At 45.8% G+C, this 26,493-nt stretch overlaps 1 protein-coding gene across 1 annotated transcript in view; it reads left to right on the forward strand.

The window, feature by feature from the left end:
* The window catches only part of LOC134969965 (protein kinase C delta type-like), a 94,859-nt gene extending 78,361 nt beyond the window's left edge, over window positions 1-16,498 (forward strand). Inside the window, exons 7-10 of the mRNA XM_063946105.1 lie at window positions 131-269; window positions 1,558-1,701; window positions 15,186-15,320; window positions 16,198-16,498. Coding sequence (XP_063802175.1) covers window positions 131-269; window positions 1,558-1,701; window positions 15,186-15,320; window positions 16,198-16,335 — 556 coding nt within the window. The 3' untranslated portion in view covers window positions 16,336-16,498. The remainder of the gene's footprint in view (window positions 1-130; window positions 270-1,557; window positions 1,702-15,185; window positions 15,321-16,197) is intronic.
* Window positions 16,499-26,493: the final 9,995 nt, after the last annotated feature.

The following is a 26,493-nucleotide window of genomic DNA, read 5'->3' on the forward strand; positions in this document are numbered from 1 at the left end:
CACTAGGTGGCGCTAGTGTGTGTGTGTGTGTGTATATGTATATATATATATATATATATATATATATATATATACACACACTTCTCACTAGACAATACAGCTAACATTTATTACAAATCTTTCTCTTTAGAGACCTAAAACCGGAGAATATCTTGATGGCGGCATCTGGTCATCTACAAATCACGGACTTTGGAATAGCAATAGAGAACATCTTTGGTGACCAGACCGCCACAGAATACGCTGGGACCCCTGGATATATAGCTCCAGAGGTGAGGGCTAAAATATATTAATACTGTTTTAGCATATACTATATTTATAGCAATGTATTGAATAGATCTGAGAGTCATAAAGTCGCTTTTAACTTTACCTCAGCATATTTCTTCTAAATTTCACGTAGACTTCCCTGTACATTGTGTAATAATGACAAATAAGTAATGCTAGAGACTTACATCAGCTGCACAATCTCAGCCTCTACTGACCATTCAGCTACTGTGGTATTAAAAATCGCCCAGTGTGTATGGGCCTTTAGGGTTACGCCAGACAGTCAGGACTGTAGATCATCTGTCCTGTGTCTGGCCTGTCAGTAATCCCGGATACGCAGTGATTGCTGCTGAGGTAACTGGCTTGCCCTATTCACACCCACAACAAACATTTACTATAACATACATTGTAGCAGTAATATACATTGTTCTCAGCACCACGGGGTGGACTATTGAAAAAATATCCAGTAAGAATTCTTAAAATGATTGTGTAATAACCAGTTATCCTGACAAGCGCAGTATCTCCATTATTATTATACAGCACAAACGCAGAGTTGGCCACAGAATGACCGCAATGTACACACAGGAAAACAATGCACAGAACATGAGCATATTCCTGTGTGTGTGCTGAGCCGTACCGCTGTGTCAGCAGTATATGCGTCTGGTTTACGCCTGGCAAACCTCACATACATTTATATACACATTTCTAAGCAATGTTTGTTACAGTTTGCTTTGGTTGTGAAATCTGCAATGCTGCTATTAGGTGTCAATCGTAAAATCTCTCCGACATCAGAAAACTCTTCATCTCGTGTATGGAGATAAGAAATGGTTACAACACACAATAAACATTATAAGTCCCGTCAGCATCAGCGCAGTCATCACAGTAACCCAAGTAGTTTTCTAGTGCAGGCGATTATCATCCTCATCCTCAACATCAGTCAATTACTACGGCTTTCTCAGACATAAATGCGTCTTGTTTCCGATCTGCATCTGTTCAGAGTTGCGCGAACACATTGTTATTATACTGTAAATGATAGCGCCAGTGACCAGCATATCCAGCAGCAGGAGGGGTGACAGAGTCACACATCTCTGCACCCGTGTGAGATCAGAGTCAGACAAAGAGACTCTGCAGATTGGCCTAGTGCTCATTCTACATAAAGCCAAAAGAGAATCCCAGTGTTCCCTACTGTAAGGTGTGGTGATAATAACAGAAAGCCAGCGCCAATGACACAGACACATTAATATATACACTACTCACAGAGCAACAATGTGATATAATGTCTCTCTCTTATGGTAGATGCTGGCGGAAGAGCCATATAACGCTGGAGTGGATTGGTATTCATTTGGCATTATCATCAACGAAATGATTACCAGAACGTCTAAATACCATCCTAGACTGTTACTCAAAGCAAGAGCTGCTGCTGAAGACATCGTTCAACAGGTAAATACATAAGGTCTCCGAGTCTATGCTATAGCATTCTGCTCTACAGTACACACATCTAACTAGCCTTAGGGACCTAATGACATCATTGGTGGTGCAGCAGCAGCATTATGTGTCACTGCATATTGCAGCAGAGCATAATGTAGCCGCACCCGTACAGTATTCTTCTACAGTATTCCTGAGAAGCCCCTGTTAAATCCTGACTACTATATGGTGGCTTCATCCTCTCACAGCAGCCTAACGCTGCTCCAATGGGCCCTTCACCAGCACAGACATTCAGCTCAGGGGGATCCAGAGCAACATCTTAAGATGGCGTCACCTAACTTGTTACCTTAAGTTAAACCACTGTCCCCGTAGAAGTCTAGAGAAACAGCGGAAAGCAGTGAGAATAGAGATACTGCAGGAGAAAGCAATGATTTCGCTGTGGTATCACTCTTGTTAAATAGGATGAAGTAAAACATAGTTATCAGCAACACTGTATAAATAGACATCGCAATACACTCTGTACATGTAGAATGTTATGTAAAAATATGATTACTTGAATATTTCTCTGACGTCCTAGTGGATGCTGGGAACTCCGTAAGGACCATGGGGAATAGCGGCTCCGCAGGAGACTGGGCACAAAAGTAAAAGCTTTAGGACTACCCGGTGTGCACTGGCTCCTCCCCCTATGACCCTCCTCCAAGCCTCAGTTAGATTTTTGTGCCCGGCCGAGAAGGGTGCATTCTAGGAGGCTCTCCTGAGTTTCTTAGAAAAAGTTTAGTTTTAGGTTTTTTATTTTCAGTGAGACCTGCTGGCAACAGGCTCACTGCATCGAGGGACTAAGGGGAGAAGAAGCGAACCTGCCTGCTTGCAGCCAGCTTGGGCTTCTTAGGCTACTGGACACTATTAGCTCCAGAGGGACCGAACACAGGCCCAGCCTCGGAGTCCGGTCCCAGAGCCGCGCCGCCGGCCCCCTTACAGAGCCAGAAGCAGGTCCTGTCCTCTATTAGAGCATTCCCTGTGTGTGTGCTGTGTGTCGGTACGTTTGTGTCGACATGTATGAGGAGGAAACTGATGTGGAGGCGGAGCAATTGCCTGTAATGGTGATGTCACCCCCTAGGGGGTCGACACCTGAGTGGATGGGCTTATGGAAGGACTTACGTGACAGTGTCAACTCTTTACAAAAGACAGTTGCTGACATGAGACAGCCGGCTACTCAGCTTGGGCCTGTCGGGGCGTCTCAAAGGCCATCAGGGGCTCTAAAGCGCCCGTTACCTCAGATGGCAGATACAGATGCCGACACGGATACTGACTCCAGTGTCGACGGTGAAGAGACGAATGTGACTTCCAGTAGGGCCACACGTTACATGATTGAGGCAATGAAAGATGTTTTACACATTTCTGAGATTACAAGTACCACTAAAAAGGGTATTATGTTTGGTGAGAAAAAACTACCCGTAGTTTTTCCTATATCTGATGAATTAAATGAAGTGTGTGATGAAGCGTGGGTTTCCCCTGATAAAAAAAAATGATAATTCCTAAAAAGTTATTGGCATCGGGGGGCGTGGCCTGGCTGCTGGAGGAGATAGTCACGCTCTATACGAGCTCCTGTGTTTTGGGGCTCCAAACCTCCTATTATTGCCACATCCGTGCCCCATCTCTGCTACCAGCGGCTCCCCTGTCCCTCCTGTTCCCCCAGCAGTGTCCCTGTCTAGGCCGCGGAGTCGGGGAGCTGCACTTTGAGCTCCCGCGGATTGCGGCCTACGGGACCTCCTCAAGCCGGGGCCTAGATTTCCGCCCTGTACCGGCGACAGCTCCGTGAGCCGCCGGATCTGACCGCGGACTTCCACCTGATCCCCGGCACCCGCACGGCCGCTGGCCGCGGCTAGCAGTGACTGCCATCCACCCGCTGCCTACCTGTGCTGCCCGAGGACGCCGGAGATCTTGCAGAGCGGACGAGATCGGGAGACGCTCGGCGGCCATCTTGAGGTGACTTCTCTGCTCTCTCCCCGCTGCATACTGCCGCCCACACTCCTGCATTAAGAAGGGGAGCTGGTTCCCGGGCTGTGTTCTCTGCTAAGAGCCGGTGTTTCTGTTGTCTCCCACATAGTGCAGCCTGCCATAGGGAGTTCCCCAGCCGGCTCTGTTTGATACTTACCCTTGCTGGGGCAACATTAGCATTAACACTATCAGCTGCTGCAGCCGCCCCTATCCGGCCTGCTGCTACCTGCTGCAGCTACCCCTCGCCAGTTTGGCCCCTGTGACTGCGGAGTCCCTCACACCCTCGGAGGCTGTGCTGTACCCGCAGTTCCCCTGCGGTAACGTGCCACACACCTATATTCTTGCCTGACTGGGTACTGGTGGTGTGCTAGTGAGATAAGACGCACTACCGGAGACTGCATATTGGTTAATAACACCCGGGAAAACGAACGGGGGGCTGGCGACCGCTATCTCTGTTCGCACCTCCCACGCAGTTACAAAAACAAGGAAGACGGGAAGCGCTGACCACTATTAATCTCTAACCTCCCCAGTGGATGCTCTCGCCCCTACTACGGTGCGGCCTTATCACATGCTTTCTCCCCCCCTAGGTGTCCCCTATTGAGGGCGATGCTGCTCTCTCCGGGTGCATCTGGGTAGGGTTGTGATACGCAAACATACGCACCTGTGCCTCTAAAAGCGCAACTGTGGTGCCCTCTACTGCACTGTGGTGCCCCGTATTGTAACTCCAACCCCCTGAAGATCCCGCATCTCCTGCGCTGCACCCAAGCAGGGATCTGATAAACAACCGTGGGCATATAAATACCGGTGCCACTCGGGGGACCCTCAAGGCGCTACCTCTTACACCTACACATACAACGGCTGCGGTGCATAGGGCGACCCTAATAGAAACCTCAGCCATCAGAAGATCCCAAATTGGTTGGAGCTTAGGGGTGTACCTACACGTTTTAGCGCACCCGGCCGGACTCGCCGGGCCATCCTCTGTGAACCGCCTACCATGTGATCTCACTAAGTAATGCACCCGATCCCGTGTGTGATTCTAATGCTATAGGAGCTCCCCCATACCTGCCCAGGTGTTGACTACCAATCTACTTCACCTCTCTCCACCACTATGCCTAAAGGGGGGAAAAAGACGAACGCCCATAACCTGGTGGGCTACTTCAAGAATTCTACTCCATCCTCCACCCGGAAATCATCCTCACCTCCACCCACCTCTGATCGAGACTCAGAGGATGACTCTTCCTCTACCCCCGCCACAAAAGCAGACGTCGCCCTTCTTCTGTCCGAAATGCGCAATATTAAAAAATCAATTCGTGCGGAGGTGCAGGAGGCTATCTCTGGTCTGAAAACTGATGTTGACAGCCTGGGCTCCAGAGTTGATGCCATTGAAAGAAAACAAGAGGAGCTCATCGCCTTCCAACAAGAATCGGAACAGGAGATGACGCAAATGCGTACAGATGTCATGCTGCTAGCGGATAAACAAGAAGATTTGGACAACAGAGGCCGTCGGAACAATCTTCGAATCCGTAACGTCCCCGAGACGGTTGAACAAACCCACCTCATGGATTACCTGCTCCGCCTCTTCCGCTCACTTGCCCCCTCCATTCCGGATGACATGCTACTCCTAGATAGGGCTCACAGAGCTCTGCGCCCTAGATCTCAAGACGCTAAAACACCAAGGGATGTGATTCTACGTTTTCACTACTTTGCTGTTAAAGACCAAATCTACGCCAAAGCCCGGAGGTCACCGATCACCTCTTTCGAAGGGTCCAACCTTTCGATCTTCCAGGACCTGTCACCGGTTACGCTAAATAGAAGAAGGGAACTAAAGGACATAACCAAAACCCTGAGAGACAACAACGTCAGATATAGATGGGGCTTTCCCTTTGCCCTCCAGGTCAGGGCAGATGGCAAATTCCTCTCTGCCAGGTCCCCTGACGAGGCCCTACAGCTACTCCATCAATTGAACATCTCCGGCCCTCCGGCCGCATCTCAGCGCCCTCTCCCAGTCAACACCTCCCCTCCCCTCGCAGCCCCTTCCCCAAATTGGAACACCGTCGGACCGGTATCCCATGCCTCTCCAGATACATGACTCAGCATATGTTGATGGTCTTGCAGGGACTTGATGCCCACACGGGTTCTTAGCAGACCTCAGGGGGGCTCGTTGCGCTTCACCGGGATTTCCGTGTGGTGCGGGGCCCCCTATATAACTGTTGTTTACCGTTTATTGTCTTGTTGAATATATGGTGGGTGGGCCTTCTCGGGTCCCCGGGGCAGGGGTTCTTCGCGGCTGTCCGCGTGGGCTCCTGTCCCGGGCGGCCCGACTGGGCCTCGCCTTCTTTTCTTACTTCAAACTAGTCCTAGTGTTACTACTGTTGCTTTGTAATCGCCATGACATGTTTAACCTCAGTTCCTTTAAATATGTTCTCCTCCCTCCCCCCCCCCCCTCTTCCCTTCCCCGTTAGCTCCTTTTGCTTACTAACTGCAAATATGTACACTTAAATTGATTTTGCTCACACACGGGACCCGGTCTCCTCTCCGATCGGCTGGGTTCACCCACCCCCCACTCGACCTCCGAGGTCGACGTCGGACGAGCTAGACCTGCAGGTCTATTCCTTCCTTGGGTCCGACTAATGAGAATGGATTTTCTCTGTCTTCTAGTTACTGGTACTAACCTATGCCTGTTCTTCCTCTGTTCTCTTACTCTTTCTCCTCCTCTTTCTCTGGTCTCCTCCCCTTTCCTTTCCCCTATCTCCCCTGGGGTTCCGCTGGTGCGCTCCCGCATGAATAGTGCTCCACTCCTATACCATGGTTCTTAGAATAGTTACTCTGAACACGAAGGGTTTGAATAGCCCACGTAAACGTTCCCTCCTATTTCAGTCCCTTAAACAACTTAAAGGCGACATCGTATTTCTACAAGAGACCCACTTCTCGGGTAAATCACATCCAGAACTTAGGTCAAAATCCTTCCCACACACTTTCCATGCTTGCGACCCCATGCGCAAGAAAAAGGGGGTCACTATACTCTTTGCTAGCCACCTAGATTTCACCCCCTCTGAAATATGGAGGGACCCTGAAGGTAGATACCTGCTGCTAGTGGGGTTGTTGAACGGATCCCCCTATACATTCCTGAATGTATATGCTCCAAATCAGCTCCAGGCCCCTTTCTTCCACTCCCTAAATAGCCTCTTAGCCCTGCACAGACGCGGTAACGTGGTTTTGGGAGGGGACTTTAATGTCACTCTGGATAGCACCCTGGACAGATCTAAACCTCTGCCCAGATCAATGCGCTCCTCTCACTCGCGCAATGCAGCTGCTTTGAATCTCCTGCTATCACGACACCTTCTCTTTGATACTTGGAGAGTGAAAGAGCCAAATGCTAAGGATTACACATACTATTCCCCCATATATGATGTTTACACAAGACTGGACATGATATTTCTAAGCTCGGAACCTGCTCAATGTATCCTTGACACCTCCATCCACCCTAGCACGTGGTCAGACCACGGCCCGGCTACTGTGGACATCCCGGGTCCGCATCCTCCCGTTCGCCACCCTGTGTGGAGACTGAATGACAGACTCCTTCTCAATCCCCAAACGAAAGCCCACATAGCCGCCGAAATCTCCCATTACTTTGAGACAAATACATCCCCGTCTGTTTCTCCTATGTTATTGTGGGACGCCCACAAGGCGGTAATACGTGGATGTTTGATCAGTACCTCCTCTTATAATAAGAGGACCAGATCCAAACGCATCCGGGAGCTCTCGGACTTGGTCGCTTCCCTCTCACTGAAACATAAAAAAACAGGGTCCGAAGCAGATCTCTCATCCTTGTCCACGGCCAGGGGGGAACTAAACATGCTCCTGACGGCGAAGGTAGAAACCAGCCTGAAATGGCTCAATCAGTCCTTTTACGAAAAAGGGGATAAAGCTGATCGACTACTAGCCTCCAGGCTTCGGGCGAAGCTTGCAAGGAACAACGTTTTATCTATCCAGTCTTCTCCTGGCAAGAAAACAGCTGATCCCAAACGTATCACTGAAACTTTCTCTCGCTTCTACGAAAAGTTGTACAATGCCCATGGGCCCACTCAAGCGAGGCCGGACTTTCTTGGGGCTATTCGTACCTTCCTATCCCACTGCCAACTGCCTTGTCTGAGCCCATCGGCTGCTGCAGAATTAAACTCAAAGATCTCCGACGAAGAAATTGCCACCGTGGTTAAGTCCCTAAAACTTACCAAGGCGCCTGGCCCAGACGGCTTTACGGCCGCCTATTACAAGACTTTTCTCCCCCAGCTTACGCCCCACCTTTCATCCCTCTTCAACGCTGTTTTACAGGGAGCTTCATTCTCCAAATCGGCTCTGGAGGCTAAGATTATAGTTATTCCCAAGGACGGCAAAGACGCATCTAACTGCGCTAACTATAGACCTATTTCGCTACTTAATTCGGATATCAAGATATACGCAAAAATCCTAGCCCTCCGATTGAATAGTGTCTTACCCCACCTCGTCCATAACGATCAGGTGGGATTTATCCCCGGCCGCCAAGCCCGAGACAACACGAGGCGCGTTGTTAGCCTTGCTCACCACATCAACCTCACACACACTCCTGCTCTTTTGCTTTCTCTGGACGCGGAGAAAGCATTTGACAGGATAGGTTGGCCCTTTTTGTTCGAAACTCTTGCTCATTTTGGCTTTCAGGGGGAATTTCTCATGGGAATCCAGGCCTTGTACTCGAACCCTTCCGCCAGAGTATCTGTGAATGGAGTGCAGTCGGACCCTCTGGACATCTCCAACGGTACCAGACAGGGCTGCCCACTCTCGCCTCTGATCTTTGCTTTAGTAATAGAGCCATTAGCAGCCCGCATACGAGCCTCGCCCGACATTGATGGGCTGGAGGTGGGGGGCTCTGTTTACAAGATTTCTCTGTTCGCAGATGATGTCCTCCTATCGCTTTCCTCGCCGCACACTTCTTTGCCGAACCTTTTTGACCTCCTGTCTGAATATGGCCATGTTTCGGGTTACAAAGTTAATTGGTCCAAAACGGAAGCTCTCCCCTTCCACATCCCCCCTCCCCGACTGTCCCACATGAAAAACAACTTTAAATTCTCCTGGTGCGCTTCTAAAATCCGTTACCTGGGGATCTTTATTACGCGCCGATACGGAGACTTATATAAGGAAAACTTCTCGCCATTGCTTAAAAACCTTAAAGCCGACCTCCATAAATGGCAATCACTAATTATCTCCTGGCTGGGTCGTATCGTAGCTCTGAAAATGAACATTGTCCCCCGCCTACTTTATTTGTTCCAGACGCTGCCAGTGAAAGTTCCGGACTCAGTTTTAGCACAAGTCCACTCATGGTTGCTCCGCTTTGTGTGGAGAAACAAGGTTCCTAGGATAGGTTTCTCCACTCTGCGCAAACCAGTGCAAGATGGAGGTAGAGGCTTTCCAGATATCCGTCTTTACTATTTGGCCACCCATCTCAGCCAAGCAGTGACCTGGTTCGCCCCTATGCAGTCCATACGCTGGCTCCAGTTGGAGACAGCGCTTAGTCACATTCCATCTTTGTCGTCCCTACTTTTATCCCCTCCTAGAACTAGATCTCCTCATCTACAACTGCACCCGGTGCTGGAATTCACTTGCCAGATCTGGGACTATTGCACGCGTCACTTTCACCTGCTATCATATCCCTCGGTGCTTACCCCCTTGTGGGACAACCCTTCTTTCGCCCCGGGTCAGTCTCTGACCCGCTCGCGTCCATGGTTGGAACGGAATATCCGCTTTGTTCTGGATGTGCTCTCTGAGGGTGCCTGTGCACCTTTACCGGATATCATGTCGAAATTTGACTTCCCGGAGGCGAATCCTTTTACCTATTTCCAGCTAAGACATTTTGTCACCTCTCTATCGAACTCGTCCCCGCTCCAGCCTCTCACCACTCTGGAGTCCTACTGCTATCACAAACCGCTCGCTCGAGGAATCATCTCCCTACTGTATTCCCTTCTCCATACATGGGACCAGACGACTACCCCGGCTTTCATACTCCAATGGGAGCGGGACCTAGGTCCGGTGCCCGATGACTATGACTGGTCGGATGTCTTCACCGCGGCCGCGAAGTCCTCGATCTCAACCCTAGTAAAGGAAAACGCATATAAAATCTTATACAGGTGGTATTTTGTCCCCTCTAGACTCCACAAAATGATTTCCTCCTCATCGCCCATGTGCTGGAGAGGATGCGGCGGACATGGCTCTTTCCTCCACATATGGTGGACGTGCCCTAAAATCATGCTATTTTGGGACGCAGTCGCACGCTTGCTAAGCGCAGTACTCAAGACCCAGGTGAAAAAAGACCCTTGGTCCTTCCTGCTAGGCCTCCCCATTGCCAACGCACCTCCAAACTCCGGTAAACTACTGACACAGATTCTAAACGCGGCTAGGTGCTCAATTGCCCTCCAATGGAAACAGAGGGAGACCCCCCTATTAAACAGGTCATCAACAAAGTATGGTACCTCGCAAGCATGGAAAAAATCACTGCATACCTTCATAATAGATCTTTCCAGTTTCTCCTGAGTTGGGAACTATGGTTCGACTCTCAGGCTCCCGCAGGTGGAGTACGATCCCCCGGAGGCTCGATGGCTCTCCTACTATGATCTTTGCAATCTCCTTACCTGACGAGTAGATACAGGCTTACCCTTAATTTGTCCTCTTCGTGTCCCTCAAGTAGCACTTTCTCTTTTTGTACTAGCGCCCTGTACGAGATCAGCGGAATGCGGGGGCGCACCGGAGGTGCCTCCAACCCTGTCTCTTCTCCCCCCTATTCTATTCCCTCCCCATCTTTCCCCGTCTCCCCTTCTCTCTCTTTATGCTCTCTTTCGCTTTAGTCTTTTTCTTTATATTGCTATAGTTATGAGTCTAATCTCCGGTTCCCATAAGACTGAATAGCCTCTGTTCACCCCGACGCATAATCCATTGCTGTTTCTCGTTCTAACAAATGCTGGGTTAATGGCTCTTATTTTACTTTTTTTATTTTTTTTATTTTTTATTTTGCATGTTGGGAACCGCATGTTCTTTGTATTACGGTTATATCTCTACTTCTGGTAGTATATTGTTACACGAAGCAGCTCACCCCACGTGTGGTGGGGAGCTGTTGTGATATTTGTAACCTGAAAATTAAAATAAACAATTAAAAAAAAAAAAAAAACGTTATTGGCATCATACCCTTTCCCGCCAAAGGATAGGGCACGTTGGGAAACACCCCCTAGGGTGGATAAAGCGCTCACACGCTTGTCAAAACAGGTGGCACTACCGTCTCCTGATGCGGCCGCCCTTAAGGAACCTGCTGACAGAAAGCAGGAGAATATCCTAAAATGTATATACACACATACTGGTGTTATACTGCGACCAGCAAGCGCCTCAGCCTGGATGTGCAGTGCTGGGGTGGCTTGGTCGGATTCCCTGACTGAAAATATTGATACCTTGGATAGGGACAGTATATTACTGACTATATTGCATTTAAAAGATGCATTTTTATATATGCGTGATGCACAGAGGGATATTTGCCGACTGGCATCAAGAGTAAGTGCGCTGTCCATTTCTGCCAGAAGAGGGTTATGGACGAGGCAGTGGTCAGGTGATGCGGATTCCAAAAGGCATATGGAAGTATTGCCTTATAAAGGGGAGGAGTTATTTGGGGTAGGTCTATCAGACCTGGTGGCCACGGCAACGGCTGGGAAATCCACATTTTTACCCCAGGTAGCCTCTCAACATAAGAAGACGCCGTATTATCAGGCGCAGTCCTTTCGGCCCCATAAGGGCAAGCGGGCAAAAGGCTCCTCTTTTCTGCCCCGTGGCAGAGGAAGAGGAAAAAGGCTGCAGCAGACAGCCAGTTCCCAGGAACAGAAGCCCTCTCCCGCTTCTGCCAAGTCCTCAGCATGACGCTGGTGCTTTACAAGCGGACTCAGGCACGGTGGGGGCCCGTCTCAAGAATTTCAGAGCGCAGTGGGCTCACTCACAAGTGGACCCCTGGATCCTTCAGGTGGTATCTCAGGGGTACAAATTGGAATTCGAGACGTCTCCCCCTCGCCGTTTCCTAAAGTCTGCTTTACCGACGTCTCCCTCCGACAGGGAGGCGGTATTGGAAGCCATTCACAAGCTGTATTCTCAGCAGGTGATAATCAAGGTACCCCTCCTGCAACAGGAAAAGGGGTATTATTCCACGCTGTTGGTATACCGAAGCCGGACGGCTCGGTGAGACCTATTTTAAATCTAAAATCTTTGAACACTTACATACAGAGGTTCAAATTCAAGATGGAGTCACTCAGAGCAGTGATCGCGAACCTGGAAGAAGGGGATTATATGGTGTCTCTGGTCATGTCCCAATTTACCCTTCTCATCAAGGGTACCTCAGGTTTGTGGTACAGAACTGCCACTATCAGTTTCAGACGCTGCCGTTTGGATTGTCCACGGCACCCCGGGTCTTTACCAAAGTAATGGCCAAAATGATGATACTCCTCCGAAGGAAAGGAGTTTTAAATTATCCCTTACTTGGACGATCTCCTGATAAGGGCGAGATCCAGGGAACAGTTGGTAGTCGGGTTAGCACTATCGCAAGTAGTGCTGCGGCAGCACGGTTGGATTCTCAATATCCCAAAATCGCAGCTGATCCCGACGACTCGTCTTCTATTCCTAGAGATGATCCTGGACACAGTCCAGAAAAAGGTGTTTCTCCCGGAGGAGAAAGCCGGGGAGTTATCCGAGCTAGTCAGAAACCTCCTAAAATCAGGCCAAGTCTCAGTGCATCAATGCACAAGGGTCCTGGGAAAAATGGTGGCTTCCTACGAAGCAATCCCATTTGGCAGATTCCACGCAAGAACATTCCAGTGGGACCTGCGGGACAAATGGTCCGGATCGCATCTTCAGATGCATCAGCGGATAACCCTGTCCCCTAGGACAAGGGTGTCTCTCCTGTGGTGGTTGCAGAGTGCTCATCTTCTAGAGGGCCGCAGATTCGGCATTTAGGACTGGGTCCTGGTGACCACGGATGCCAGCCTGCGAGGCTGGGGAGCAGTCACACAGGGAAGAAATTTCCAGGGCTTGGGGTCAAGCCTGGAGACATCACTTCACATAAATATTCTGGACCATTTACAATGCTCTAAGCCAAACAAGACCTCTGCTTCAAGGTCAGCCGGTGCTGATCCGCTCGGACAACATCACGGCAGTCGCCCACGTAAACAGACAGGGCGGCACAAGAAGCAGGAGGGCAATGGCAGAAGCTGCAAGGATTCTTCACTGGGCGGAAAATCATGTAATAGCACTGTCAGCAGTGTTCATTCCGGGAGTGGACACGACCTCCACCCGGGAGAGTGGGGACTTCATCCAGAAGTCTTCCACATGATTGGGAACCGTTGGGAAAAACCAATGGTGGACATGATGGCGTCCCGCCTCAACAAAAAACTGGACAGGTATTACGCCAGGTCAAGGGACCCTCAGGCAATAGCTGTGGACGCTCTGGTAACACCGTGGGTGTACCAGTCGGTGTATGTGTTCCCTCCTCTGCCTCTCATACCCAAGGTACTGAGAATTATAAGACGGAGAGGAGTAAGAACTATACTCGTGGCTCCGGATTGGCCAAGAAGGACTTGGTACCCGGAACTTCAAGAGATGCGCACAGAGGACCCGTGGCCTCTGCCTCTAAGAAGGGACCTGCTCCAGCAAGGACCCTGTCTGTTTCAAGACTTACCGCGGCTGCGTTTGACGGCATGGCGGTTGAACGCCGGATCCTAAAGGAAAAAGGCATTCCTGAGGAAGTCATCACTACCCTGATCAAAGCCAGGAAGGATGTGACCGCAAAACATTATCACCGCATTTGGCGAAAATATGTTGCGTGGTGTGAGGCCAGGACGGCCCCAACGGAGGAATTTCAACTGGGTCGATTCCTGCATTTCCTGCAAACAGGAGTGTCTATGGGCCTCAAATTGGGGTTCATTAAAGTTCAAATTTCGGCCCTGTAGATTTTCTTCCAGAAAGAACTGGCTTCAGTTCCTGAAGTCCAGACGTTGTCAAGGGTGTGCTGCATATACAGCCTCCTTTTGTGCCTCCAGTGGCACCTTGGGATCTCAATGTAGTTTTGGGGTTCCTCAAATCACATTGGTTTGAACCACTTAAATCTGTGGATTTAAAATATCTCACATGGAAAGTGGCCATGCTGTTGGCCCTGGCTTCGGCCAGGCGCGTGTCAGAATTGGTGGCTTTATCTTGCAAAAGTCCCTATCTGATTTTCCATTCGGACAGGGCGGAATTGAGGACTCGTCCTCAGTTTCTCCCTAAGGTGGTCTCAGCGTTTCACCTGAACCAACCTATTGTGGGGCCTGCGGCTACTAGGGACTTGGAGGACTCCAAGTTGCTAGATGTTGTCAGGACCCTGAAAATATCCTGTATGCACCCAACAAGCTGGGTGCTCCTGCTTCTAAGCAGACTATTGCTCGTTGAATTTGTATTACAATTCAGCTTGCACATACTGTGGCAGGCCTGCCACAGCCAAAATCAGTAAATGCCCATTCCACAAGGAAGGTGGGCTCATCTTGGGCGGCTGCCCGAGGGGTCTCGGCTTTAAAACTTTGCCGAGCAGCTACTTGGTCAGGGGCAAACACGTTTGCAAAATTCTACAAATTTGATACCCTGGCTGAGGAGGACCTGGAGTTCTCTCATTCGGTGCTGCAGAGTCATCCGCACTCTCCCGCCCGTTTGGGAGCTTTGGTATAATCCCCATGGTCCTTACGGAGTTCCCAGCATCCACTAGGACGTCAGAGAAAATAAGAATTTACTTACCGATAATTCTATTTCTCGTAGTCCGTAGTGGATGCTGGGCGCCCATCCCAAGTGCGGATTGTCTGCAATACTTGTACATAGTTATTGTTAACTAAATCGGGTTATTATTGTAGTGAGCCATCTTCCTAGAGGCTCCTCTGTTATCATACTGTTAACTGGGTTCAGATCACAAGTTGTACGGTGTGATTGGTGTGGCTGGTATGAGTCTTACCCGGGATTCAAAAATCCTTCCTTATTGTGTACGCTCGTCCGGGCACAGTATCCTAACTGAGGCTTGGTGGAGGGTCATAGGGGGAGGAGCCAGTGCACACCGGGTAGTCCTAAAGCTTTTACTTTTGTGCCCAGTCTCCTGCGGAGCCGCTATTCCCCATGGTCCTTACGGAGTTCCCAGCATCCACTACGGACTACGAGAAATAGAATTATCGGTAAGTAAATTCTTATTTTTACACCCCATAGGTTGTTCTTTAACCCACAGTTATGATAGCCCATACATGGAAGAGTTCCAATGGTTCTGTCAAACACTTTATTGCCAGGATATTGTAGCTATTTACCATCACCCTCTGGCCTGTGGGACAGGTCCATAGTTACACTGCCTGGCACCACGCACCTTATACCCATAAACACACCTCAGTGCTGCGATGATGATAATAGAGAAACTTATTTCTTCTTCTGTTTTATTCCAGCTCCTGCGTAATGATCCCTCCAGGCGGTTAGGAGTCAACGGCAACATCTGCCAGCATCCATTGTTCCAGCGTATTGATTGGGTCTCGCTGGAAGCCCTGAGATTAACACCACCACCACCACACATCCCTGCTCCAGTAAGTATATGAAAATGGATCCGGTCTTTAGGTCGACAAGACTTGGTCAATAGTGTCTAGGTCGACCACTATTGGTCGACAGCAAGTAGGTTGACATGGTTTCTAGGTCGACAGGGACTCTAGGTCGACATGTACTAGGTCAACATGACAAAAAATCGACATGAGGTTTTCACGTTTTTTTTCTTCATTTTTTTAACTTTTTAATACTTTACGATCCATGTGGCCTACAATTGGGAATGGTAATCTGTGCCGAGCGCAGCGGTAGCAGAGCGAGGCACCTTGCCCAAAGCATTGCGAGTGAAGCGAGCCATGTGAGCGGACACAATGCACTAACTGGGGTTCCCCGTCACTCTACGAAGAAAACAACACCTAAAAAAATGTAAAAAACTAATGTCAACCTTTTTTCATGTCGACCTAGTACATGTTGGCCTAGAGTCCCTGTCGACCTAGAAACCATGTCGACCTACCTACTGTCGACCAATAGTGGTCGACCTAGACACTATCGACGTAAATCTATTCAATCTAACATGCCACACTCTATGAAAAAGTAGGTTTGCCCAGTTAATGCAATAAAAAAAAAAAAAATAAGGTCATTTGTTAATATCACACAATACAAGAACAACAAGTGTCTGGTAACTTGGTAAATAGGTATTTCCATTTATGTCTGCATCTCACTATTTTTATTCTTACTCATGGCTCATTACACTGCAACAGCTGAAGACGTGTCACTATTACAATACAGCTGAACCACTGTGCACTAGTCTGTGGTAGCAGAGGATCCATAGATACATACACTGTTCTTTCACTTCCTTTAGTTTATGTGAATTTACAATCAGGTTTCAGTACAAGGATGATCATTTGTTTCTTCTCCCTGTAGCCCACCATAACACACAGCTCCCGGAGGTTTGACATCGAGAGGATGGAAGCAAAAATGGATTGGTGGGAAATCGAAATTGACCAGGAGCTATTCAGAGGTTTCTCATATGTGGGTTCCATCTTGAGGGCCTCCCACTGATCACCACTTCCAGCGCTGCAAGGAGATGGTCATAACACCTAGAGATGGAAACAGATACGAAGGGATGGATATTTTAGTTATTATTTTCATTATTATTATTACTATTATTTACTATTATCATTATTCTTATTTTTATTATTGTTACTATTACAATTATTATTACTATTTACTATTATTACTACTATTATTATTATTTTTACTTTTATTATTAATATTTCTATGACTAATTACTATTATTATTACAATTATTTACTTTTTTATTATTATTATTATTACTACTACTACTACTATTATTATCACTATTATTATTACTATTTATTATTATTATTATTATTATTATTATTATTACTACTACTGTTATTATTAATACTATTAATATGTTTACTATTATAACATTATTAATATAGTGTATTTTAACTATAGGGAGAGAGGGTAAAGTGGGGGCATTTATATATTTCAGTTTGTATGTATATGTTTCTTTCTGTGTATATCTGTTTTTTATGTTTCTAATTGGCAGCTGAAGATAATCTAGTTATTATTTTAATTATTATTATTGGCATAGGTAATTATTAGTATAGTGTAAGCTAAACGTAGAGTTAGATTAAAGTGGTGAAAAGTGGATAGGGAAAAACAATCAAAAGGAGAAATAGCTAGAGGGAGAAGAGGGGGTGGGGTGGGGTGGGGTGGAGTGGGGTGGGGGGGGGGGCGCAGAAGGTGTTTTCTCTTTAATACCGGTCTGCCTATATAGAGCTGTCCCATTAAGACCTTCCTGTACTGCACAGGTTAGCATACCAATGGTCGGGTTTCTGACTGTTGGCATACTATTTGTAAGCATGCCAGGGAGCGTTAGTGTTAGGCTCCGGGGATGGGGGGATGTTACGTTTAGACACTAAAGAGATGCTTAGGCTGCAGAGAGGGGAAGGGGGAAGATTAGGGTTAGGCTGTGGGCTGGTTAGGTTTAGGTATTACAGGGAGGGTTAGGCTTAGGCTGCAGGGAAGGGAAGAGGAGGGATAGGCTGTGGGGGGGGGGGGCTAGGTCTAGGTACTAGAGGGAGGGTTAGGCTTAGGCTGCAGGGAGGGGAAGGGTTAGGCTATGGGGGTTTAGGCACTAGAGGGAGGGTTAGGCTTAGGCTGCAGGGGGGAAGGGTTAGGCTGTGGGGGGGGGGGGTAGGTTTAGGCACTAGAGGAGAGCTAGGCTTATGCTGCAGGGAGGGGAAGGGTTAGGCTATGGGGGTTTGGACACTAGAGGGAGGGTTAGGCTTAGGCTGCAGGGGGAAGGGTTAGGGTTAGGCTGTGGGGGGGGGGGGGGGGGTAGGTTTAGGCACTAGAGAAGAGTTAGGCTTATGCTGCAGGATGGGAAGGGAGAAGTCTGGATTAGGCTGCCAGGGGAGGGTTAGGGATATGCACTAATATGGGAAATTTATGGTTAGGCACTAAGGTGGTATGGTAGGGCTAGGCTGCTGGGTTTAGGGTTAGGCAAGAGGTTCTCACACGCGATCCTCAAGGCACCCCAATGGTCCAGGTTTTAAGTTTATCCATGCTTAGACACACGTGATTTAAGTAGCACCTCAGCCAATTTAATTTAGCCATCTGTGCTGACCATAGATATACCTAAAACCCGGACCATTGGGGTGCCTTGAGGAATGCGTTTGAGAACCTCTGGGTTAGGCACTAAGCAGGGAGGGTTAGGCTGAGGAGGTGAGGGATTGGGTTAGGCTGCAGGTAGCGAGGAGGTAGATGAATAGGTTATGGATGAGGGCCAGGATATTAGATATTATCTAACTAATAATAATAATGATTATAATAATAAAATATCAAAGGAGTGTGACTGGCTGGCTATTTAGGGGTGGTGGAGGCCAGGCCTAAAAATACCCATAATATTGTAAAACCAAAAATTGTGTTGCAGCTATTTTGCACAAATTGACATTACATATCTGTGTTTGTTTTTTATGTTAGTATTTATTTTTTGTAATTGTCAATTTAAGATAATATATTACTATTATTATTATTATTATTATTATTATTACTAACAACTATTAGTATCATTATTATTACTATTTATTATTATTTATAATCGTATTATTATTATTATTATTATTATTATTATAACAACATTATTACTAGAGATGTCAGGACATTTTTGCCAGATTTGTATTTGGTTTTAAATTGTCAGCCAGATTTGGATTTGGATTTGCTAAAATCGCTGTGACTGGCTTTGGATTTGGATATGGTTCTCATTTTCTGACGGATTTGGTTCAAATTTATCAGACGGATTTGGATTTGCCAAAATCGCTGTGACTGGCTTTGGATTTGGATATGGTTCTAATTTATCTGCCGGATTTGGATTTGGGTCTAATTCGTCGGCCGGATTTGGATTTGCCAAATCAACGTAACTGGGTTTGTATTTGGATTTTTTCAAAAAGTTATTATTAATATTTCTATTAAAAATTACTATTTTTAATGTTATTACTATTATTATTATTATATTATCATCACTGTTGTTATTATTATTATCATTATTAATATTACTAATTATTTTTATTATTACTTCTTCTTATTATTATTTTTATTACTACTATTACTGTTGTTGTTGTTGTTGTTGTTATTATTAATACTATTTATATTATTAATATTATAACATTATTAATATAGTGTATCTTAACTATAGGGATAGAGGGTAAAGTGGGGGGCATTTATATATTTGCCTTTATCTATGTTTCTGTGTATATCTGTTTTTTATGTTTCTAACTGGCAACTGAAGATAATTTAGTTACTATTTTCATTATTATTATTGGCATAGGTCATTATTAGTATAGTGTAGGCCAAACTGTAGAGTTAGATTAAAGAGGTGATAGGTGGATATGGAAAAATAATCAAAAGGAGAAATAGCTAGAGGGAGAAGTGGGGGGGGGGGGGGGGGGGGGGGCCCAGAAGGTGTTTGCTCTTTAATACCTGTCTATAGAGCTGTCCCATTAAGATCTTCCTGTACTGCACAGGTTAGCATACCAGTGGTCGGGTTTCCGGCAGTCAGCCTACCGATGCCGGAATCCTAACACTTGCAAGGAAATTGATGCCATGATCCTGACATTGCTCACAATGCCGGCGCTGGAATCCTGACTGTTGGCATACCATTTGTAAGCATGCCGGGGAGTGTTAGTGTTAGGCTCCGCGGGGGTGTGGAGGGGGGGAGGTTAAGTTTAGACACTAAAGGGAGGCTTAGGCTGTAGGGAGGGGAAGGGGGAAGATTAGGATTAGGCTGCAGGCTGGTTAGATTTAGGCACTAGAGGCAGGATTAGGTTTAGGCTGCAGGTAAGGGAGGAGGAGGGTTAGGCTGTAGGGGGGTAGGTTTAGGCACCAGAGGAGAGTTAGGCTTATGATGTAGGGATGGGAAGGGGGAAGTCTGGATTAGGCTGACAGAGGAGGGTTAGGGATATGCACTAATATGGTAGGGTTATGGTTAGACACTAAGGTGGTATGGTAGGGCTAGGCTCCTGGGTGGAGGGTTAGGGTTAGGCCAGAGGTTCTCAAACACGATACTCAAGACATCCCAATGGTCCAGGTTTTAAGTTTATCCATGCGTAGATACAGGTGACTTAATTAGCACCTCAGCCAATTTGATTTAGCCATCTGTGCTGACCATAGATATACCTAAAACCTGGACCATTGGGGTGCGTTTGAGAACCTCTGGGTTAGGCACTAAGCAGGGAGGGTTAGGCTGAGGAGGTGAGGGATTGGGTTAGGCTGCACGTAGGTAGAGTAGTGGGGAGGGTTAGCATATTGACCTAAAAGTTGTCACATCCTGACCATCACAATGCAGCTGTCGGTCTTCTGACCACTGGCATCCCAAGTGAGGAGGTAGATTAATAGGTTATGGATATGGGCCAGCATATTAAATATTAGCTAACTAATAATAATAATGATTATAATAATAAAATATCAAAGGAGTGAGACTGGCTGGCTATTTAGGGGTGGTGGAGGCCAGGCCTAAAAATAACCCATAATATTGTAAAACCAAAAATTGTTTTGCAGCTATTTTGCACAAATTGACATATCTGTGGTTGTTTTTTTATTTTAGTATTATTTTTTTGTAATTGCCAATTTAAGATAATATATTTCTTCTTCTTCTTCTTCTTCTTCTTCTTCCTCTTCTTCCTCTTCTTCCTCTTCTTCCTCTTCCTCTTCCTCTTCCATTATCAATAGAGATGTTGGGACATTTTTGCCGGATTTGGATTTCGTTCTAATTCGTCAGCCGGATTTGGATCTGGTTCAAATTTGTCGGCCGGATTTGGATGTGCCAAAATCGCTGTGACTGGCTTTGGATTTGGATATGGTTCTAATTTATCTGCCAGATTTGGTACTAATTCGTCGGACAGATTTGGATTTGCCAAATCGCCGTCACTGGCTTTGGATTTGCATTTTTTTCAAAAAAATATTATTATCAATATTTCTATTACTAATTAATAGTATTAATATGATTATTATTATTATTACTGTTATTATTATTAATAATAATAATAATTTTTTAATTATTATTATTATTACTACTACGATTATTATTACTTATATTATTATTATTATTATTATTACTGTTATACTAGTAATATTAATAGTATTAATAGCAACAATAACATTATTAATATAGTGTATTTTAACTATAGCAATAGAGGGTAAAGTGGGGCATTTATATATTTACCTTTATCTATATGTATATGTTTCTGTGTATATCTGTTTTTTATGTTTCTAATTGGCAATTGAAGATAATCTAGTTATTATTTTCATTATTATTATTGGCATAGTAACATTATTAGTATAGTGTAGGCCAAACGTAGAGTTACATTAAAGAGGTGAAAGGTAGATAGAAAAAAAGAATCAAAAGGAGAAATAGCTAGAGGGAGAAATGAGGTGGGGGGTAGGGGCAGAAAGTGTTTTCTCTGTAATGCCTGTCTGCCTATATAGAGCTGTCCCATTAAGACCTTCCTGTACTGCAAAGGTTAGCATAACAGTTGTCGGGTTTCCAGCAGTCGGCCTACCGATGCCGGAATCCTAACACTGGCAAGGAAATCGACATCGGGATCCTGGCTGTTGGCATACTATTTGTAAGCATGCCGGGGAGTGTTAGTGTTAGGCTCCTGGGGTGTGTGGGGGGGAGGTTAGGTTTAGACACTAAAGGGAGGTTTAGGATTAGGCTGCAGGGAGGGGAAGGGGGAAGATTAGGATTAGGCTGCGGGCTGGTTAGATTTAGGCACTAGAGGGAGGGTTAGGCTTAGGCTGCATGGAGGGGAAGGGGAGAGTTAGGGTTAGGCTATGGGGCGGCTAGGCTTACGCACTAGAGGGAGGGTTAGGCTATGGCTGCTGGGTTATGGTTAGGCACTAAGGGTTAGGCTGCTGGGTAGAGGGTTAAGGTTAGGCCAGAGGTTCTCAAACGCAATCCTCAAGGCACCCCAATGGTCCAGGTTTTAAGTTTATCCATGCTTAGACACAGGTGACTTAATTAGCACCTCAGCCAATTTGATTTATCCATCTGTGCTGACCATAGATATACCTAAAACCTGGACCATTGGGGTGCCTTGAGGAATGCGTTTGAGAACCTCTGGGTTAGGCACTAAGCAGGGAGGGTTAGGCTGAGGAGGTGAGGGATTGGGTTAGGCTGCACGTAGGGAGGGTAGGGGGGAGGGTTGGCATATTTACCTTAAAGTTGACGGATCCTGACTATCGCGATGCAGCTGTCGGTCTTCTGACCACTGGCATCCCAAGTGAGGAGGTAGATGCATAGGTTATGAATGATGGCCAACATATTAGATATTAGATAACTAATAATAATTATGATTATAATAATAATAAGATATCATAGGAGTGAGACTGGCTGGCTATTTAGGGGTGGAGGAGGCCAGGCCTAAAAATACCCATAATATTGTACAACCAAAAATTATGTTGCCGCTATTTTGCACAAATTGGCATTACATATATGTGTTTCTTTTTTATGTTAGTTTTTAATATTTTCTAATTGGCAATTTAAGATACTGTAGTTATTATTTTCATTATTATTATTATTGGCATAGTAACAGTATTATTATAGTGTCACCCATAGAGTTAGACTGTAGAGGAGAAAGGTAAATATGGAGAAGGTAGCTAGAGAGTGAAATGGGGAAGGGCAGGGGCAGGAGGTGTACTGTCTATTACACAACCGCCTGCCTATACAGAGCTGTACCACTAAGACCTTCCTGTACTGCACAGAGAGCATGCCAGCTCCCCTTCTAGATTATGTATTCTTGGTGGAACAGGCTTTTACAGTGGGGGCCAAACAGCGCTCCACCCCCTTGTGGAAATACAATGGCTACAGGTCTAATACCCAGGACACCAATGCTGTACTAGCCTGTGCCTAATGCACAGGCTCACCAGTAGGGCAATTGTTCATCAACTGTGCCTAATGCCCAGGATTATTAATAGTAGGCACAGGACCCATTTGCGCATGTGCTGAACATGTTCTGCATGATTGCTCGAAACACCCCCTTAGTCGTAGCATGATTAAAATGCTATGTTGTTTTGGGGACGGCGACCAGGATGGGGGATTGTCATCCCCATTTTGTAAGCATGATAGACCCAGGGTTTGTGTCGATGGACGGAGACTTCCTGGACCCAGCTGACCAGCTGAGATGGCCAGTCTAGTAAGGTTCAGCTTACACAGACAGGACCTAGTTGTGATGTCGTTGGAGGTGCTATCATTTCCTTGGAAGCAACAGTGATAGCGCTGTATGGTGCAGCAGGAGGCGTCTATTACAAGCAGTTGCCTCATGGTGCAGTAGTGATCCGACCAGCATCCTAGGGCACAGCATCGGATTACTGATTTACCATTGGGTGGCTTGCAGCACTCATGGTGCCGAACAAGCTGCCCATAACAGAGACTAGGAAATCTCCATCCAACGACTGAGATCCCTGACCTTTTTCCTCCCCGTAAATGGAGGCAACACACCTGCATTTTCAGAAATGGAGGCCATCACCGACCCCCTCCCTGCCCACCAAATAGCAGCAGACTGGCAATTACTGACAGTCTTCTGCCGTCCTGCCTAATGTGTATTGCATGACCTGTTTACTCATGGGCAGAACGGGTCCTGCGCATGTACAAAGTGCAGATAATCGGTACTTTGCGGCACAGAGCGCAGCTCCAACCACATCTGAATTAGGCCCACTGATCGATGGCTGTGACCATCGGTGATCCGAAGCTGCATCTGCACTCATCACAAATGCATGCCAAAGGCATCCCGCGGACACCTCCTGCTGCATCTGCATTTTAGTTGTACAGTATTCACATCCTCTTCCCTGCGGCTGTGCAATACTGTACACATCGGAATCAGGCTCAGTCACCCATGAGTGGGGGAAGAAGTGGTCACCCTAGTGGAGAGCTGTGGGAGATCTGTATCAGAGGAGGAATGCCTGGTGTCAGTGAGGATGGGAAGGTATTAGATAACTAATAATAATAATGATTATAATACAGGTTGAGTCTCCCTTATCCAAAATGCTCGGGACCAGGGGTATTTTGGATATGGGATTTTTCCGTATTTTGGAATAATTACATACCATAATGAGATATCATGGTGATGGGACCTAAATCTAAGCACAGAATGCATTTATGTTACATATACACCTTATACACACAGCCTGTAGGCAATTTTAGCCAATATTTTTTAATAACTTTGTGCATTAAACAAAGTGTGTGTACATTCACACAATTCATTTGTTTCATATACACCTTATACACACAGCCTGAAGGTCATTTAATACAATATTTTTAATAACTTTGTGTATTAAACAAAGTTTGTGTACATTGAGCCACAGAAAACAAAGGTTTCACTATCTCACTCTCACTCAAAAAAGTCCGTATTTCGGAATATTCCGTATTTCGGAATATTTGGATATGGGATACTCAACCTGTAATAATAAACATATCAAAGGAGTGTGACTGGCTGGTTATTCAGGGGTGGTGGAGGCCAGACTAAAAGAAAACAACAAAAAACAAAACATAATATTGTAATACCAACAGTTGTGTTCAGTTATTTTGAACAATTAATAGTACATACCTGTGTTTATTTTTATGTTAGTACTAATTTTAATTACCAATTACCAATTTAAGATACATTACATTACAATACATTACAGTATTTATTATTACTATTAATATTAGAATAGAAAGATTTTTAGTATAGTGTAAGTCAACTATAGTGATAGACTGAAAAGGAGAAAAGTAGATGGGAAGAAAGAAGCAAATGGAGGAATAGGCAAAGGGAGAATGCAGGGGGTAGGGGCAGGAGGTGTATTGTCTGCCTATCACTTGCCTGCCTACATGGCCGAAACTATGGGGGGGCTAGGGGGGCATGTGACATGGGCACCGGACTGGAGAGGGCCCCCGAGACTGTCACTTTAATCTCCCCTAACATCCCCTCCCTATGCTGCCAGGGTTGTGTCTATACAAAGGAGAAAGAAATGCTGTGCGCACCAAAAATCACTTTGAATTGATTGATTGATTAATTAAGTGCAGTCTAGCAAGGAGAATGATTGACTCAATGAAACTTGACCTTTTTTATAGTGAAAAATATTTTATAAAACAGTTAATGACACAAAACAAAGTAAATAAGACAAACAATACATATATATATATATATATATATATATATAGCGCAGTATAAAAACCGGAGGTATTTCACCTCTTGCAAGTGTAAATAGAAACACTGTATCTAACTTTTATAAACGTGCTGTTTAAACAGCATACACTGTATCTAAAATGCAGATCGGATATCTTAAGTGAAAGAGGCTCTATACAAAGAGCAACAATCGATTCTAACACTGGCGTCCCAGTGTGGAATCAAATAAAATGTCCACAGATGGCTCCACAATAAAATTATTAGAAGCAAAGCAAGTAATAATAGTTACCCTCGTGCTGATTCCTGAGATGTAATGCAGAGTCCTGTATGCATTTGCACGGGGAGAATGTAAAGATTTGTAGTTGCTGCCACAATGGTAATTAAAGGACAGACTTGTTGGAATATTTATTCTCCGTAATAATAGCCGTCAGTTGACCGTCAGATGATGACATGTAGGGAGTTTCCCAGCAAGGGACCTGATCCGTATGGCTATCGGTAACAGCATGGAACGGCAAAACCGCTGATGGCTGGCGCCGCACTGGTCTCACAGCGGAGATCCGTCTATATCCAGCTTGTCGCAGCGGGATTCTGATGTAGAAGTGCCGTTAGCAGCTGGACTCCCTTTAACCTCACTGCGGAGGTATAATTACTGTAGGTCACTTGGCTTAGATGTGGACGGAACCGGAATAGCAGGACCGAGATGGTAGGAGCCCGTCTGTGGAGTAACTGATATCCACTGCACTGCACTCGTAGAAAGGGGCGTCAACGCGTTTCGTCTCCTAGCAACGGAGACTTCCTCAAGACGATTTGATTCCACACTGGGACGCCAGTGTTAGAATCGATTGTTGCTCTTTGTATAGAGCCTCTTTCACTTAAGATATCCGATCTGCATTTTAGATACAGTGTATGCTGTTTAAACAGCACGTTTATAAAAGTTAGATACAGTGTTTCTATTTACACTTGCAAGAGGTGAAATACCTCCGGTTTTTATACTGCTATATATATATATATGTATTGTTTGTCTTATTTACTTTGTTTTGTGTCATTAACTGTTTTATAAAATATTTTTCACTATAAAAAAGGTCAAGTTTCATTGAGTCAATCATTCTCCTTGCTAGACTGCACTTAATTAATCAATCAATCAATTCAAAGTGATTTTTGGTGCGCAGAGCATTTCTTTCTCCTTTGTATTTCAATTAGTTGTTCAGCCTAACCAGCTGTTTTTGCTCAGCAGCCCTAGAGATCACAATTTTCACTGATTACCATCTGGTAAATTACTACTATACATTATTTTAGCGCCAGATATATATACAGTTTGAGATTTATCTCTAGCTGTAGGTATATATAAGGGTTGTGTCTATGTTACCTTCATGCTAAGGGCCTGGACGTGACAAAACGAGAGGGCAGGAGAGAACTTCCGCCCTTACAGCACCTAAATGTCTTCTTCGTTCTCTGTTCGTCTGGGGTAAAAAAAAATTCTATGCAGCATTGGACCCTCGCGGGCTCGGTGTCTCGCTCCGCT

This window comes from Pseudophryne corroboree, chromosome 11, assembly GCF_028390025.1.
Source record: "Pseudophryne corroboree isolate aPseCor3 chromosome 11, aPseCor3.hap2, whole genome shotgun sequence".
Taxonomy (NCBI): Eukaryota; Metazoa; Chordata; class Amphibia; order Anura; family Myobatrachidae; genus Pseudophryne; species Pseudophryne corroboree.